Source organism: Centropristis striata, chromosome 12, assembly GCF_030273125.1.
Source record: "Centropristis striata isolate RG_2023a ecotype Rhode Island chromosome 12, C.striata_1.0, whole genome shotgun sequence".
NCBI lineage: Eukaryota > Metazoa > Chordata > Actinopteri > Perciformes > Serranidae > Centropristis > Centropristis striata.
Window position 1 is genome coordinate 12,302,245 of NC_081528.1, and position 14,679 is coordinate 12,316,923.

Sequence of the window (14,679 nt, forward strand, 5' to 3'; positions counted from 1 at the left end):
ATCCTGAAAAAAAAAATATATATATAAAAAATAAATCCTGTATAAATATAGCTTGGAGTTTAAAATCATCATAAATCTATACAACAATAAGGAGAAAAGAAAGAAATAAGAGAGAAAAGGAAGAAAGAAAAAAAGAAGAAAAAAATTGAATTTATTGTCTTGTTTTTTTTTTTAACCAACGTATTCAATTGGGTATAAAGAATTGTCCATTTCCATTAGTACTGGTATCAACTACTAAATTTAATTGATGACTTAAGCGACACAAAAACTGACCTGGGACCGACTGCTCAAGGCTGCTCTGGATCAACAGGATCCAGATAGTTGGTCCTGAAGAATAATTTTGAATCCATTCAAACCTTTCTTAAACAAGTATTATTGGTATAAAATAATAAATGGTTTTGATGCAAAATATAGGCGAGTGAGTATTTCAAACTATCATGTTGCTTATTCGTCACGCCCTCAGTGTGTAAAGGCTTTAAAATTGTGCAATGTGTGGAAGATGACTCATCAGTTTTGGGCTTTAAGTATAACTTTCCCCACTTACACACAATGACTCACATGCACTTTGTGAGCTTTTATCATCAGCCTCTTTATGTTGTCTGCCTCATGTTGATGAAAACACTGTAATGCTTTCCTCCTTGTACACTATTATCTTCAAGATGTTCATTTTGTTGTGATTATTTGTTATCTGCAGTATGCTATGTCTGCTTGTTTTTTTTTTTTTTTTTTAATCTATAGCCCTTTCTTTGTTTCTGTGACCCCACTTTACCCACAGGAATCAATAAAGTTGCATCTAATTTGTACTGTGGCTGCAAAGTTTGTCCACTCCTGCAGCCACTTTGGCAGAAAACAAATCGTTGTTTGGGGTAAATTAATGAAAGTCTTGGTTGAATCGTCAAATACACTATCCACTTCTGCTGCTGGAAAAATAAATTTAGTTTTCCACTCTGGGAAGCTGCATTCATTTTGAAAACATAATTTGAAATATAAGTATTTCTGATGGGTAAAATGAAACAATATAGGCCCTAATGTTGTGTTTACTTCTGCCTGGCAGCATCATCTTTCAAAAGGTAGCTCTAGCTGTTTGTAGATATTAATGATACAGAACACATACATTACTGATGCAGTATACATGTGCAGCGATTTGTCACTGTCATTCATTATTGCCCTCTCACTGTTTTGAGAATGACATAGTAATACCCTTCTGAGAATTACCGCCTTATCGTGGTGGGGGTTTGGTGCTCCTGTAACCCTGGCAGTCATGTTGTTGGGGATAATAGCTCCTGGTAGGGACTCCCAGTTGAAGGGGGGCATTAAGATCTGATGCGCATGGCGGCCAAGCCCAGACCCATGGGGCCTTGCTGGGAAGTAATGTGAGATAGCCACTATGTAAGCCTGCAAGCTTAGGTGTATGTTGCAGGAAAAGGCTGTGGTGTGTTGATCTCTGGCTACATAACTGGTCTTCAGGACCGGGGATATCATATTTCTAGTGGGAAGGGGCTGGAGCTAGAGGTGGTGCAATACCAGGTGGATATACAGGGGTTGAGCTCACCTCGATGCACAGCTGTGATCCGAAGCAGAATCTTTGATCGGGGCTGGACTGACTTTTTTTCCATAGTTGCTCAACTGTGTTGGGGATTCTCGCCTGTTGGAGTTTCCCCCCTGAGAGGGGGAGTTGCCCACATATGACTGCATGTTGAATGAAATGGAACTCTGACTGTTGCTGTGCCAACATGCTGAAAAGAGTTCGGAGTATCCTGACTTTGACTAGTGTGAGCCACCTGGAGACATCATAGTTTGGGCAACTACCACCCACTCACATTTCTTATACAATAACGCCAAATGTTCTGTGGTTGCAACTTGACAAATTCAACTATGTGCTGTTTTTTTTATCTTTATTATTTGTCAGTAAATTAAATATAGGTTTAAGACAGTCAGACTGGAAAAGCAACTTCAATTCAATTATTTAGTGATTAACTATAATCATAAATGCCCCAGGAGGAACAGACGACCTGCCCCAAGATTGTTGATATAAATATTTGCCCTGAGAACAGTGAGAAGTAATTTTTTTCACATGGATTTTTAGTATACCATTGAATAATGACTGAATACATAAGCTTAAGCAACAAAAATATTGTTTATTTTTGTTCAAGTCCAACAGACCAGTGCAATTTTTGCCATTAAGTGTAGCAATAGCATATTTAGAAATATAGTACATTTCATAAATTCAGGTAGCCCATAGGTAGGTAGACCTTCTGTAAACTATAATACTTTGGTTTTTTAAGTAAAACACAATCCACGCTAGCTACCACACTAGCCGCTAGCTGCTAAATTTTTTGCATTGAGGTGATACTTGAGGCTGGATGTGCTGCGGTGATATGTGAATTCCTTGTTGCATAGCAACACAACCATGCTCTTATCGACGCTTCCATCCGTTCGTTTTTTGTAACAAAATTTCCCATCCACGGGGCCAACCAAAGCGTCTCATCAGCTTCTTCCTTCATGTTCACTGTGGTTTGTTGTTGTCTGAACTCATGAATGCTAGTTGGTGCTCCAGTATAATTGGTGTGCCTGAAACTCTTCCAGTGAGAAACGTTTCGTGGTGCAAAAATAAGTGTGATTATTAAAATGCGTCAATTTTTTTAACACGTTAATTTTTGTGTGATTAATAATTCTTAATTAACGCGTTAAAGTCCCGGCCCTAAAAAAAAGATAATGTTAACACCTCACACATCAAAGCCTCCACCACCCAAGTTCTATTCATACTAGATGAACTATAAACCCCAGTTATATTCATAAACAGTAAATTCTGACACATGGCTTCTTAGAAATACTATTTTTATATCCTAGTGAAAAAAGTTATTTTTTCCCCCCATTGCTCATTATTCCTTTAAGCAACATGTTCTCTGTGGACTTAATTGCCTTAATTTTAATAGTATTATTTAGATTCACTGCAGTAAAAAAAAATAAATCAAATAAAAACCCACAGAAAAAAGAAGAAAATGGGTGCACACTGAAGTCAACACCTCCTTCAAGGTAAAAGAGAAAGAGCACCCAAACACGGCATAGTAGTACTTCTCCCTAGAGATCCATTATGCTCCTTAATTTCTGTCCCAGATCTTTTTCAGAACAGCTCCAGCAGTTTTTACTTTACCCTTGAAAAGTACTTTTTCATCAGCTATGTGATGTACATGTAATGCAATGGATTCAGTCTCTGGTAAAAAAAAAAACTGTTGTCTGAGCTGGATTACTCCCACATGTCCCTCGGAGGCATAAAGCTCAGGTGAGAGAGTAATCACAACTGAGAGTGGAGGCTTCCATCATGGTGTGAGCGTATTTGTCATGGTGTGTGTGTCTGTGAACATCAGTGTGTGTGTACAATATGTCATGATGGGGTATGAGTGAGTGTTTGTATAGAGAGGGTATGTGTTGTTCTGACTGTGCGTTGTTCACGGTTAGCCGGTCACTTCTCACAATGCAATGGTTATGACCGCCATTTTTTTCAGTAGCAACCACAAGTTGAATTTGATTGAAGAGTTGTTACAAGTCTGCCAGGCTTTGTTGGAAATCTCCCAGTGGTGTGATGGCGAAGTGGTCTTCTGCCATGGTGTTTGTGTGTCCTTTGCTTCTGCGTGTATGTGTTTGAGTGTGTGTGTGTGTGTGTGTGTTAGTGTGTGTGTGTCTGCCCGCCTGCTCATCTTCTAGAGCGCCATGGCCGACGGGAGCCTTGCTGAGTGATTGACGACTGGCTGGGGAGCTTTATGATGGAGCTGTCAGCCCTGCTGTGTTGCATTCTCCTGGCAGTGGCTCTCCTGACACTCTCAGAAACACATCAGAATGCAACTTCTCTCACATCTTGTCTGAAACGAGTTTTGAGTGGAAAAATCCCACCGACCGGCTTCGCTCCTTTCATTTTCCACGACTGTCCGGGCAAAGGAAATGGTGATTTGCACGCAGGAATTGAGTTTACACATGCACATTGGCGGAGTGTGTAAGTGAGGTATTTTCAACAAGGCAGAAAACACACTTTTCCTGTTTGGAGGGAAAAGAAGAGTTTTATGGCTTTTCTGCAGCTAATAAGGCTGTTAGGGACCTGGTGAAAGATGCAGATTTACTGTGAGGGAAGAAAGAATATTTATTGATGTCTGCAAGCAGAATACTGGATGTTTTTTTTGTTTTTTTTAAATGCTTTCAATAAATGATTCAATACATGCACTTTCTCATTTAATATCATTCAATATTAATGTATACGAGTAGAGTCAAAGGCTTATTTGCAGTTTCAAATCTTTGTTTTCACTGTGAAGCATCATTAGCATCAGGTAGAGGTGTGGAACTCACAAACACCAAGTGTGCCAGCTGATAGCTCATACGTTTCACAGGATTTCACAGGTCTGAACTGTAACATTAAAACACTTAAACCAATCAACACCTAATGCTCTCTATGTCATGTGAACAACATCAGCAGCTTAAAGCTTTAGAACTACTTTAAGGGACATTTTCTACACTCGAATCGTGTTAAAGCTTAAGTAGAAACTTTAAGTAACTTTAACCTTTTGTCACATTTGATGAAATTGTCACTTTATCTTGACAATAATGCAAGAGACACATTATCAGCAAAAAATAATAATTTGTCTTCTAATTGCATATGCAAGAATAGATGAAATATGACTTTTCTGACGTTTCTGTTACTACATTGCATATTCCTTACCTCAAATGTTTTCTGAAACATATTTTAGTGTGCCGTTTAGCTGTAAAATGAAAAACTTCCATGATCTAGTTGACATTTTCAAAACTGCGCTCAACCAGGTCATGTGATATGCTACTTCAGTACACTTTATTAAGAAATATTACTGATGAAGGTTAATTATCCTGGAATTCACTTTAAAGACACCACCGCTAGCTTTTCATGTAACACTTTTAGCACAATTAAGCACACTGGGCCTCATGCAAGAACCACTATTTATTCTGAAGTGGCTTGTACAAGTGAGGTAGGAAAACTTAACGCAGTCAAGAATTTTCTCATATTGTGAATTTTATCTTTGGCACAAAGTGAATTTATGAATTGAAGTGAAGTGGTTAAGATTTGTTGTATGAGTCTTGTGCTGTTTTTCATCAATGAAATAATGGATTCATGAATTTTAAATGACAAAGTGAGAGATAAGCTTAGAATACGAAAATATTCTTGCATGAGGCCCAATAATTGGATCCCACCTTATTGTTAATGCATCTACAGCCTCCTAAACTTTTTTCTTTTTTCCAAGCTGTTTCTAATTTAATATATTTTAACTCTAACAATTTATAGTACTTTATTGACCTCTGTCTACAGCAGCACATGATTTACTTTTTCTCCCATATTCACAGTCACAGGGGGGATTTACTGAGCTTTTTGTTTAAAAAATGGGTTTTCAACTAAGGAATGACCTTTATTGAGCTCCATGGGCAGCCATTGGGATTTTTGGCAACACTGATAGAACTTGGCTCATCCTACACGAGTCTCCCACACCTCTCCAACCCCCTGAGTAACAGCAGGGCCAGTAACTGAAGAGTAGCAGTCTCATTTTAACAGTAGAGACAGGCATGCTAGATATTCAGAGCAGACACCTGACAGAAAAATCTATAAGAGGTAATACAATGCAAACTGTGGTGTCAGAGCTTCAAAAAGTTTCTTGGGCTTAAGACTTAAGTGAGCAGTAAGGGGCTCCATTGTTGAAGTGTTGTTATTAAAGGCAGAAATGCAGCACTTAGTGAATATAACTTTTGTTCATTGATGTTTTATCAATGATCCTATTCTACCACCAAACAATAATTGTGCTTTTACACTTTGCTGTGACATCACATATTGTTCCTATAATAATATCCATTCTTTAAAAAATCAATTTAAACACTCTATTTACTCCATTGGTCCAATTTTCATACAAAAACCTTTTTAGAAACAACAATAATAACAAGTTAAAGAATCAACCTGGATGAATGAACATGGAACGTGTCTTTTAGAGTTAGAAATAAATATGATCCTTCATTTAGTCTGACAATCAGACTAAATATCTCCAAGCAATAGCGAGTGATGTATTCTTCCAGACTATGTGATTATCAGTTGATAGGAAAGCTGCGGACTGCTGACAAATTTCACAACTAAAAATTATGCTCATTTGGGAGTTATTTCTGTTAAGCCCATTTCACATTAGCAGTTTATCCCTGACATGCCCAGAAACATTTCCTGTATGAAGTCATGTGTGAATGGGAGCAGAGGTCGATATTCAGAGAAAAGTGTAAAAGATGCCATAGAGTCGTCCTACGAAACCCTTTACAGTTGTATCCATCTCATCAACTTTTTTTCTTTTGTAACTATGTTTTATTAGTTGGCCTTACCCTTTAATTTTTTCTCTGACTGGTCAATTGTTCCTTTAACGATGGGAAATAACTGCCAATAGGCAAAGCAACAAATCTCTTTGAAATACTGAACAACTCAGAAAATGGTCTGGAATTAGGCTAACAACTCCAAAGTGGTTGGGAACCTTTGGTTTCTTTAGGCTAACTCTGTGAGAATATAGTCAGCCTGGATTGTAGGGGGTAACTAGCTTTTATAGCCTGATAACTCTGTAGTAAATAATGACTACGTGATAACATTGTACAACCCAAGTGGGTTATTTCTTCCGTGCAGAGCACACAAAAGGCTGCCTTTTCTTTTGCAGTTGTTATACACAAGCACCTCACTGTGTCTGCAGCACCTGCAGATTACACCACTTTTGGTGTCACACATAGGAGAGTCTCACTTTCAATAACAACGCCAAATGTCATATACGCACATTACCCACAAGACCACCTGTTTCAATGGGGAAATGTATGCTGGTAACTTCAGCAATGGAAAATGAGAATTGTGTGTTTACCTTTGTAATAAGCAGCCAAAAAGTTGTAGAATTACATTGCACGTCCTGTGATGTGACTCCTGCACATGCACATGTCGCAATATCAATGTTAAAACGACAAATGGTGCAGCACTAACACTGATTCTAAACAGGCTCCTCTCTGCTTACTCAATATGCTCAGTTTTCATACACGTATTTTAAGAATGTTCACCAACGCAGTTATGTGTGTAATTATGCTGTGCTGAACTGCGTAGAAACCTCACTTGGATGTTTGAGGAAACTAGGCTGGGTTAGTGAAGTTTTGGCAGGCAGCGTGTCCCTCCCATCACAGATGTTTGGTTGAATTAGGTCCATGAAACCTACAGAGGACTCAGCTGCAACTTGTGCTCTGCCTCAGCCAACCTCTCTGTGCCCATTCAGAGCTCTGATTACACCTGCACTTACATACTCTGTAATTACACCTCTACACACACTGCACCAACACTTTTCCTGTAACCTATCTGACTCCTGTAGTGGTGTCACTAACTCTGATTGGAGACCTTCAGCACAGAATACGAGCCAGTTTCATCTTCTCAAATCTCACAAGCAATTTACCCAAAAAGGTGTATGAGATGAGATGTGAGCTCGATGCCATGCTATCTATTTTCTATCAGTCCAAATAGCATCAGAAGATAGTTCTATATACTGTATTGGCCCCAACAAAAGAGCATCTTCATCATGAGATCACAACCCTGTCTCCCCTTTTCAGCACCTGTTTCCAGATGAATTTTCAAGGTTAGAAAAACCCATAATCTCTCAAAAAATTGAACATTTAAATTGAGTTATTAAACATGACAAACTGCAGCCTGTAGCTATTTTCTAATTCCGTTTTACCATCTCAAAGAGAATCATTATTAACCGGTGGATTAGTGTGTTAAACCACAAAAGAAAAAAAAAAACCCTCGGGAAGCGGCTGGTTAAGTTACATCCAGATATTTTTTCTGTTTTTCCCTCACAGTATTCACCACTTTACTCTTCTACAGAGAAAGGCTGTTGAATGCATAATGACATCCTTCAAGTCCTTGACTGTAAGACAGCTCTACTATTTTCAAATGCAGCTTCTTCAGTGAAAAGAAAAACCCATCATGTTAGATTCAGATCCATTGGGCTCAAGTATCCAGCAAAACTAATGCATTTACATCTCTTATATCTACATAATGTACTATATATTAAGTGCTGAAACTTTTGTTCACATTAAGTGTCTGTCCCTGGAAAACTATTACTTACTCATACCGTGAATATTTTTCATGAGTGAAAAGTCGTGTGGATTAATTCCAACACACTAATTAACGCTATTTTGTGAGATTGCCTGAGAGGCTTTATTAACAAGGTGCTCAAGGGAATGTGGTCAATCCAGACTCACACTATACGGCTGTTGATTAATAGGTTGTTGTGGTTGTTGGCCAGAAACATAGGTTTATACCATGTGTGCCATGACCCCAAAATCTCCCCGAAACCACTGCTACAAACACATGAACAAATGATGACTAGATGTACTTGTACCATTCTCTTTTTGTACAGTGAGACTTTTCATCTTCTCACGTCTTGAACCTAAATACTACTTATAACTTGCCATGAATTTACAATACTGTGCTTACTTTAATTTACTTCAAACTGAGGATAATTTACTTCCAACTACAGCCTGAGAGAAGGGATATGTTGCCTTGTCTTCATGAGGGGCAAATGCGCGTGCACTCTTACCTATTCCACTTTACAGGAATGGTTTTGCTCCTTAAGGGAAACATTTGCCGATTTTGAACAATGCCAGAGCTTCCCCTGTTCATCCTGGCAAACCGATCACTTTGCCGCAGGTGAGTGGTGGGAGGGAGATCGGAGGTTCATCTACAAATCTGCAAGTTTCCGTGAGGGAGCAACACTGTTCCTGTAAAAATAAATAGGTCTTTATTCACTGGTGTCCATCATCAGGAAGTAATAGCCAGTGAGGAGAGCATTATTCCTGATAATTGACACCTTGAATGGTCACTTGCCAAAGAAAAAAAAGAGACTATTTTACGTTGGCATTTCCAAAAACCTGATCAGAGCCCGTTTATTCGCATGCATGTAAACATACTTAATTACAGGGTATTTAATGTATAATGGATAATAAATAGTGTGCTCAGGTTCTTTTAGTTGAAAATGCAGTTATCCAACTCACTGAATATGCATATTGCTTTAAAAGTATATACCTTTTAGAAACACTGAGATTGCTGTTCTTATTGTATGTGCATTCATGAAGATTGATGTAAAAATGTAGCTATACATTCAAACAAGCATAATTCACAGAGTCATTTCCACCAGCCGGTCTGCGGCAAAGTGATTTATAGTAAACGCACAGAGGGATAAAGAGAAGGATAATGAACCAGAGAAAGAACATGGGCTGCACACACACAAAGAGAGCTTTTGTATGCTTGTATGGCCATGCGTGATAATATTAGGTATGAGTAATAAAAACTGCCTCTGTGGGCTGTGTTCAGTCGACCTTGTTACTGCTGAGGGCCACCGGTGTGAGAGCGTCTCTGTGACTGTGATTGGTAAAGTAACCTGGGTGTCACAGGAGCCCCTCGGTGGCCCACTCTGGATGGCGTGTTGGCAGTGAAGTTGACGTGAGCTCAAAAAGCCCGGGAGTGCCGTGGTTACCAGATGGCCGTGGCTACAATCTTCAGTCATTTCACTCACCTGGCTGAGTAAAGACTTCCTCTAACCCAGTGCCCACAGGAAATGGTCTCCACAGCATGTCTGCCTTCTCTGCTTCTGCCAAGACTTTCCCTTTCCATCCTCCACTCATGTCTCTGAAGTCTGTTTCAGAAAGGAGAGAGAGAAAAAAGAGGACACTGATTTGGGCCACAGAGGCTGTGAGGGATTGCTCAAAACAAGATGGAAAGATAGAGAAACTTGATGTCCCTACTTAAACCGCTGCCAAGTTGTCGTCTTATACGTGACAGTCTGTTGTGGAGTGACTCATGCTGCTTTTTTTGTTGTGGTCGCTCTGTAAACAGTTCATTGTCACTGTCCAAGTTTCAGTCACCATGTCTGTGGGAGAGTCTCCTCAGAGATACTACTATCCTTTTTGAAAGGTTTTTAGCATTGTTATGCTACTCAGAGGAGGCTTCTCCCTTTAAAGGATTATTCAAATTCATTCTTTTGATATTTTCCATGTTTTGTGGAGCAAAACTCGAACAATTTAGCCACCGGGTGTAGAGCAAAATTTGTGGCACATTCTCAGCAACTGCATAAATACATATTATTAATGTATTTGTGTGTTTTATTGATTTATGTTGATTTATGGTTCTTGAGAGTACAGTATGCAGGGGAGCTTTTTTTTTTGTTTGTTTTTGCTCCGGGGTAGGGTAAAGAAGTGAACCTCCAGCGTGACAGTGGCACACTGTGCAGAAATGTGTGAAGTCAGCGTTACAGAAAACAGCGACATTTAGTTTGTGCCTTTTTCTTTCTTCACACGTTTGGTTTTCCCTGCTTCTATCCCCTCATTCCCTTCCTGACAAAAGGTTACATAAAATCAATGGCTACCAAGCAAAATCAATAGCGTCCGAACAGAGGTTCTCTGCCTTATTTATCTATCTGATTTGTTTGGCTTCACAGAGCATGGTAACCTTATCTAAAGGCATTCAACAATGCTGAAAATACACTCGATTGTATTGATAGTGTATGCTAATGCCAAACCATAAGTTCAGAACTTGGCACCTTCTCTAAACTTCTCGCTCAATAAGGCTGCCTCACCGCTCAAGTGGTACTTATGTAAACAACCGTTGTGGGATGTACTGCATTTATTCATCTCTTTGTCTTCCTGTCCTCCTCTTTCTCACCATATTCCAGTTCCCCCCGTCATCCGAGTGTACCCAGAGAGCCAAGCCAGAGAGCCGGGCGTCACTGCCAGCCTGCGGTGCCACGCTGAGGGCATCCCCAGCCCCCAGCTGGCCTGGCTGAAGAATGGCATGGACATCACAACCAAGCTGTCCAAACAACTCACCCTGCAAGGTACAGAGGAGACGAGATTTACTGCTCACTGCATTTACACATGCGTATTTTTATTCCCACGACTGCTTCTTCTATTATTATTTTAAGTACTGCAGTTACTAACATCTTTACTGCAGCTGCTACTACCACTAAAATAAATGTCACTATTATTGCTACTATATGACCATGACTACTATTAAACATTATTTACAGTGCCCAGTTTTCTCAAGACACTTTTCATATAGAGCAGGTCAGGAGCATACTATAAATTACAGAGACCCAACATCCCACCATGAGTGGGCAATAGTGCACCAGTGGCAAGGAAAACCTGCCCTTTAACAGGTAGAAACCTCGGGCAGGACCAGGCTCTGGGTGGGCGGCCATCTGCCTCGACCATCACACTAAGACTGTACCTGAGTGGAGAACAGGGCTGTATGATACAAACTAAAATCAAATGAATATTAAACTGTGTTTTTTCATGCCTAAGCAGGAACTTTTTCCCCTTACATCAGAGAGGTAATTTTGTAGCCTAATCCAAACAAAACTTTGGCATTTTTCAGTGCCTAAAACTTGTGAAACTGAAAGTGAAATGTAACAAAACAGGGACCGGCCATTAAATGGGCTTATGACAACCTACTACAAGGTAGAGTAGGCCCCTACTTGCCCATACTAGGATGATATGCACTGATCAACGCCCATTCAATAGCGTGATAAAGTCCTGATCAGGTCTTCTAATCTTCAAGTTCTGACCTTTCAGATGGTGTATACCACTTCCAGTGTTGACATGCTCTTTTTAACAGACAGTAAAGCCAAATGATTTTCCTTTGAGGTTGTACACAAAAACCATTAAACCAGAGACCTGTCCTCGCACTTACAGAAACATGGCATGCGGCAGACGTGTGCCACCATCTTACTTTGAACTTCTAGCCTTTTGAATCCTGCTTGAAACACACTCTCACCTTCCTGCCTCACATATAAGAGAACTGTTATGTAACAGAGTAATGGTAGCAGAGGGCGGTAGCATCGAAGTATCCTTTTATCTCTTTCTGGAAGGCAAACTGTCTTTTTTTTGTCTGTTCTCTCTCTGTTGTTCCTCAAAGCTAATGGAAGCGAGGTGCACATCAGCAACGTGCACTTTGAGGACACTGGCGCCTATACCTGCATCGCTAAAAATGAAGCTGGCGTCGATGAGGACATCTCTTCGCTATTTGTGGAGGACTCTGCACGCAAAACCTGTATGTATAAGTCATGATATTGGTCTGTTTCCATCCAAGGGATAATGGAGCCATGTAAATGGAACTGTTAATAATTTAGCCTGACAGTTCTTAATAGTTTATATCCTGTGATGCAATGATAGAGCCTCTGCCAGGGAAGTAATGGTGATACTGTCTTTATTCTCTTTGTCTCCTGCTTTGGTGGCAGAAATAATTGTACCTGCACCCCTCTGTGCACTCAGGATGACATATTTTATCTCCTCCATGCTGAGATACACTAGATCTGCAGCTAAGACAATTTTTTATTAATTGCGCTGAAGCAATAAGTTGATTTATGTATTAGTTTAGTTCAGTTAATTTGCACATATACACGAGTGTACAAAAACTAAGATGGTTTAGCTAAGGTTTAGCCAAAAATTACTTGTTAAGATGCATCCCCTATTAAATATCAATAAAATAAAAAAATAAAATAAAAAGGTAACAAACTTCACAGTTCAAAGTTTCAAACTTTTAAATAATACTAAGTAGATATAGAAATGTATATTAGCACCTACTGTTTTCTGCAAGTTGCAATGGATTCAATGAATATTGATTGAGGGAAAGTCCAACAGTGTGGAAGATAAACTTGTCTTGTGGAATACAAGTGAATTATATATAATTATTAATTAGTCAGCAGACAGAAAAAAAATAACATTCACTACCACCTCCCCTTCCACCCCACACTGGAAGCGCTCTTTTCTGTATTATACAATGTTTCCTTACTTTGTTTTCACATTCCAGAACATCACTTCCACCTTTACGTGGTCCATAATTCATATGGCCACTAGAGGGCACCGCTACAAACACCTGTTACACCCCCAGCTGATTTCAACCTACTAGAAGGTAGATCAGTCCCTGCTCACTTATACTTATGGGATAGCGATAATGACAGAATCAGCTGAAATATCCTGAGCCTAAGGTAAATTTCAGAAAGCTTGGTTTGCCTTATAAACAGTCCAAAACCCTTTTTTTTTACTGATACATGATACAGAAAATAAGAGCAAATCCTCCTCATCTCTGTTCATAAGGTGAGACCACTAAATGTTTGAAAATTGTTGTCAGTTACTCCTCTAAAGTGTTCAACACCACCATCCTCACAGTTTCCTCTCCTTCACGCTCCACATCAGTAATTTTCAGCATGCATATTAATTGATTAAGGTGGTATTTGGAATTAGTTGTCAACTGTCAATATGTAACATTAGGGTTGTGACACGAGCAACCTTCTTATTCAAATGTGGCAGCATTTTTCGACACAAACAATCTCCTCTTGTACCCTCGTCATGAACAGAGTCTCACACGGTAATTAACTTTGACCTTCTCTGAAATGTCAGAATCTGTCTTTGTGGTTCAAGACCAGTTGTTAGTGTGTTGTTCTTTTTGCTGTGGGTAATTAGAGCTCCCAAACAGCACACTTAGCAGCTTTGCAGTCGAGTCACACACACAAATCACGTGTACTCTGTCCCGCACCTCTACTACACCCATCACGCTCAGATGTCATCCCGGCGGTACGACACTTCCTCCACCCAGCCTGTCATGCATCAGAGGATCATGCTCGCTGAGGTCGGAAGTCACTGGTGTGCTTTGAAGCTTTTGAAGCTCTACCGCGGGCCAAAATGGTGCTGGGAGATGGATATTGCAGACGCTTTGGTGCGAGCAACCCCACAGGACAGGAGTTCAAAGGGATGTCAGCAGACAGACAGACGTGGCTGCACTACTACATTACGACAGGGGGGAAAATTTACTACAGTCATCGTCTGGCATGAATATCTGACTGACTGTATACTTGACCCACTCCAGTTTCCCTACGAGAATGCACCTTCATTCACAAACTAGTTAAGTGAGCAAAGCAGAGCGGACTCTCTATCCTTCCTGGACTGGCTGTCTCTGTGAGCCTGAGGCTAATGTGGGGAGTCAGCTCACTCCGCCTGCAGGCCTCCACCTCTGAAACCCTCACCTCTGCTCCCAATAATGCACGCTCTGACACCTCATTCAGTGCTGAAGGGAAATACTCTAGAAATACATTATTTATAGTGTTTAAAATGCTTCCAATGACAGTATATCATTTTTGATGGATCTTATATTATGCTGGCAACTTTTTAAGGATAAAGCTGGTGTTAGTCCTACAGGTACTTGCAGCTCCTTGAACTAGGTTCGGACTACTCTCCATCATGCCCTCATGCACTGATGCTGCATCAGGGCTTATTGTTGCCCAAGATGAATGTCGTTGGTTTAAAGGAATACAAGCAACTGCAGCATGTTTTTCTTTTCCCTATGGCAGAATGATAATGGGAGCAGCCAGACCTTTCTCCAGCACTGACACAGCACTGTGGCAGGTCTGGCTATACAAGACTACAAAACAGGTTAAAGGATAATATACAAACTACTGAATGTGCACAATTTGACGCTTTTAGATCTCCTCAAAAATAAATGGGAATAAGATTTTGATGAACCAGTTTCAGAGGTAACTGCAGTATCCTGTAGCAGTGTTTGTTCTTGTGATTTATAGATAGTCAAAATTATTCCCTGGAAGTTTCACTTTATCTACCTCC

General features: G+C 39.9%; 1 protein-coding gene across 1 annotated transcript in view; it reads left to right on the forward strand.

The window, feature by feature from the left end:
- Positions 1-14,679, forward strand: part of fstl5 (follistatin-like 5) — a 210,628-nt gene that overhangs the window by 152,777 nt on the left and 43,172 nt on the right. Inside the window, exons 9-10 of the mRNA XM_059345975.1 lie at positions 10,737-10,898; positions 11,978-12,112. Coding sequence (XP_059201958.1) covers positions 10,737-10,898; positions 11,978-12,112 — 297 coding nt within the window. The remainder of the gene's footprint in view (positions 1-10,736; positions 10,899-11,977; positions 12,113-14,679) is intronic.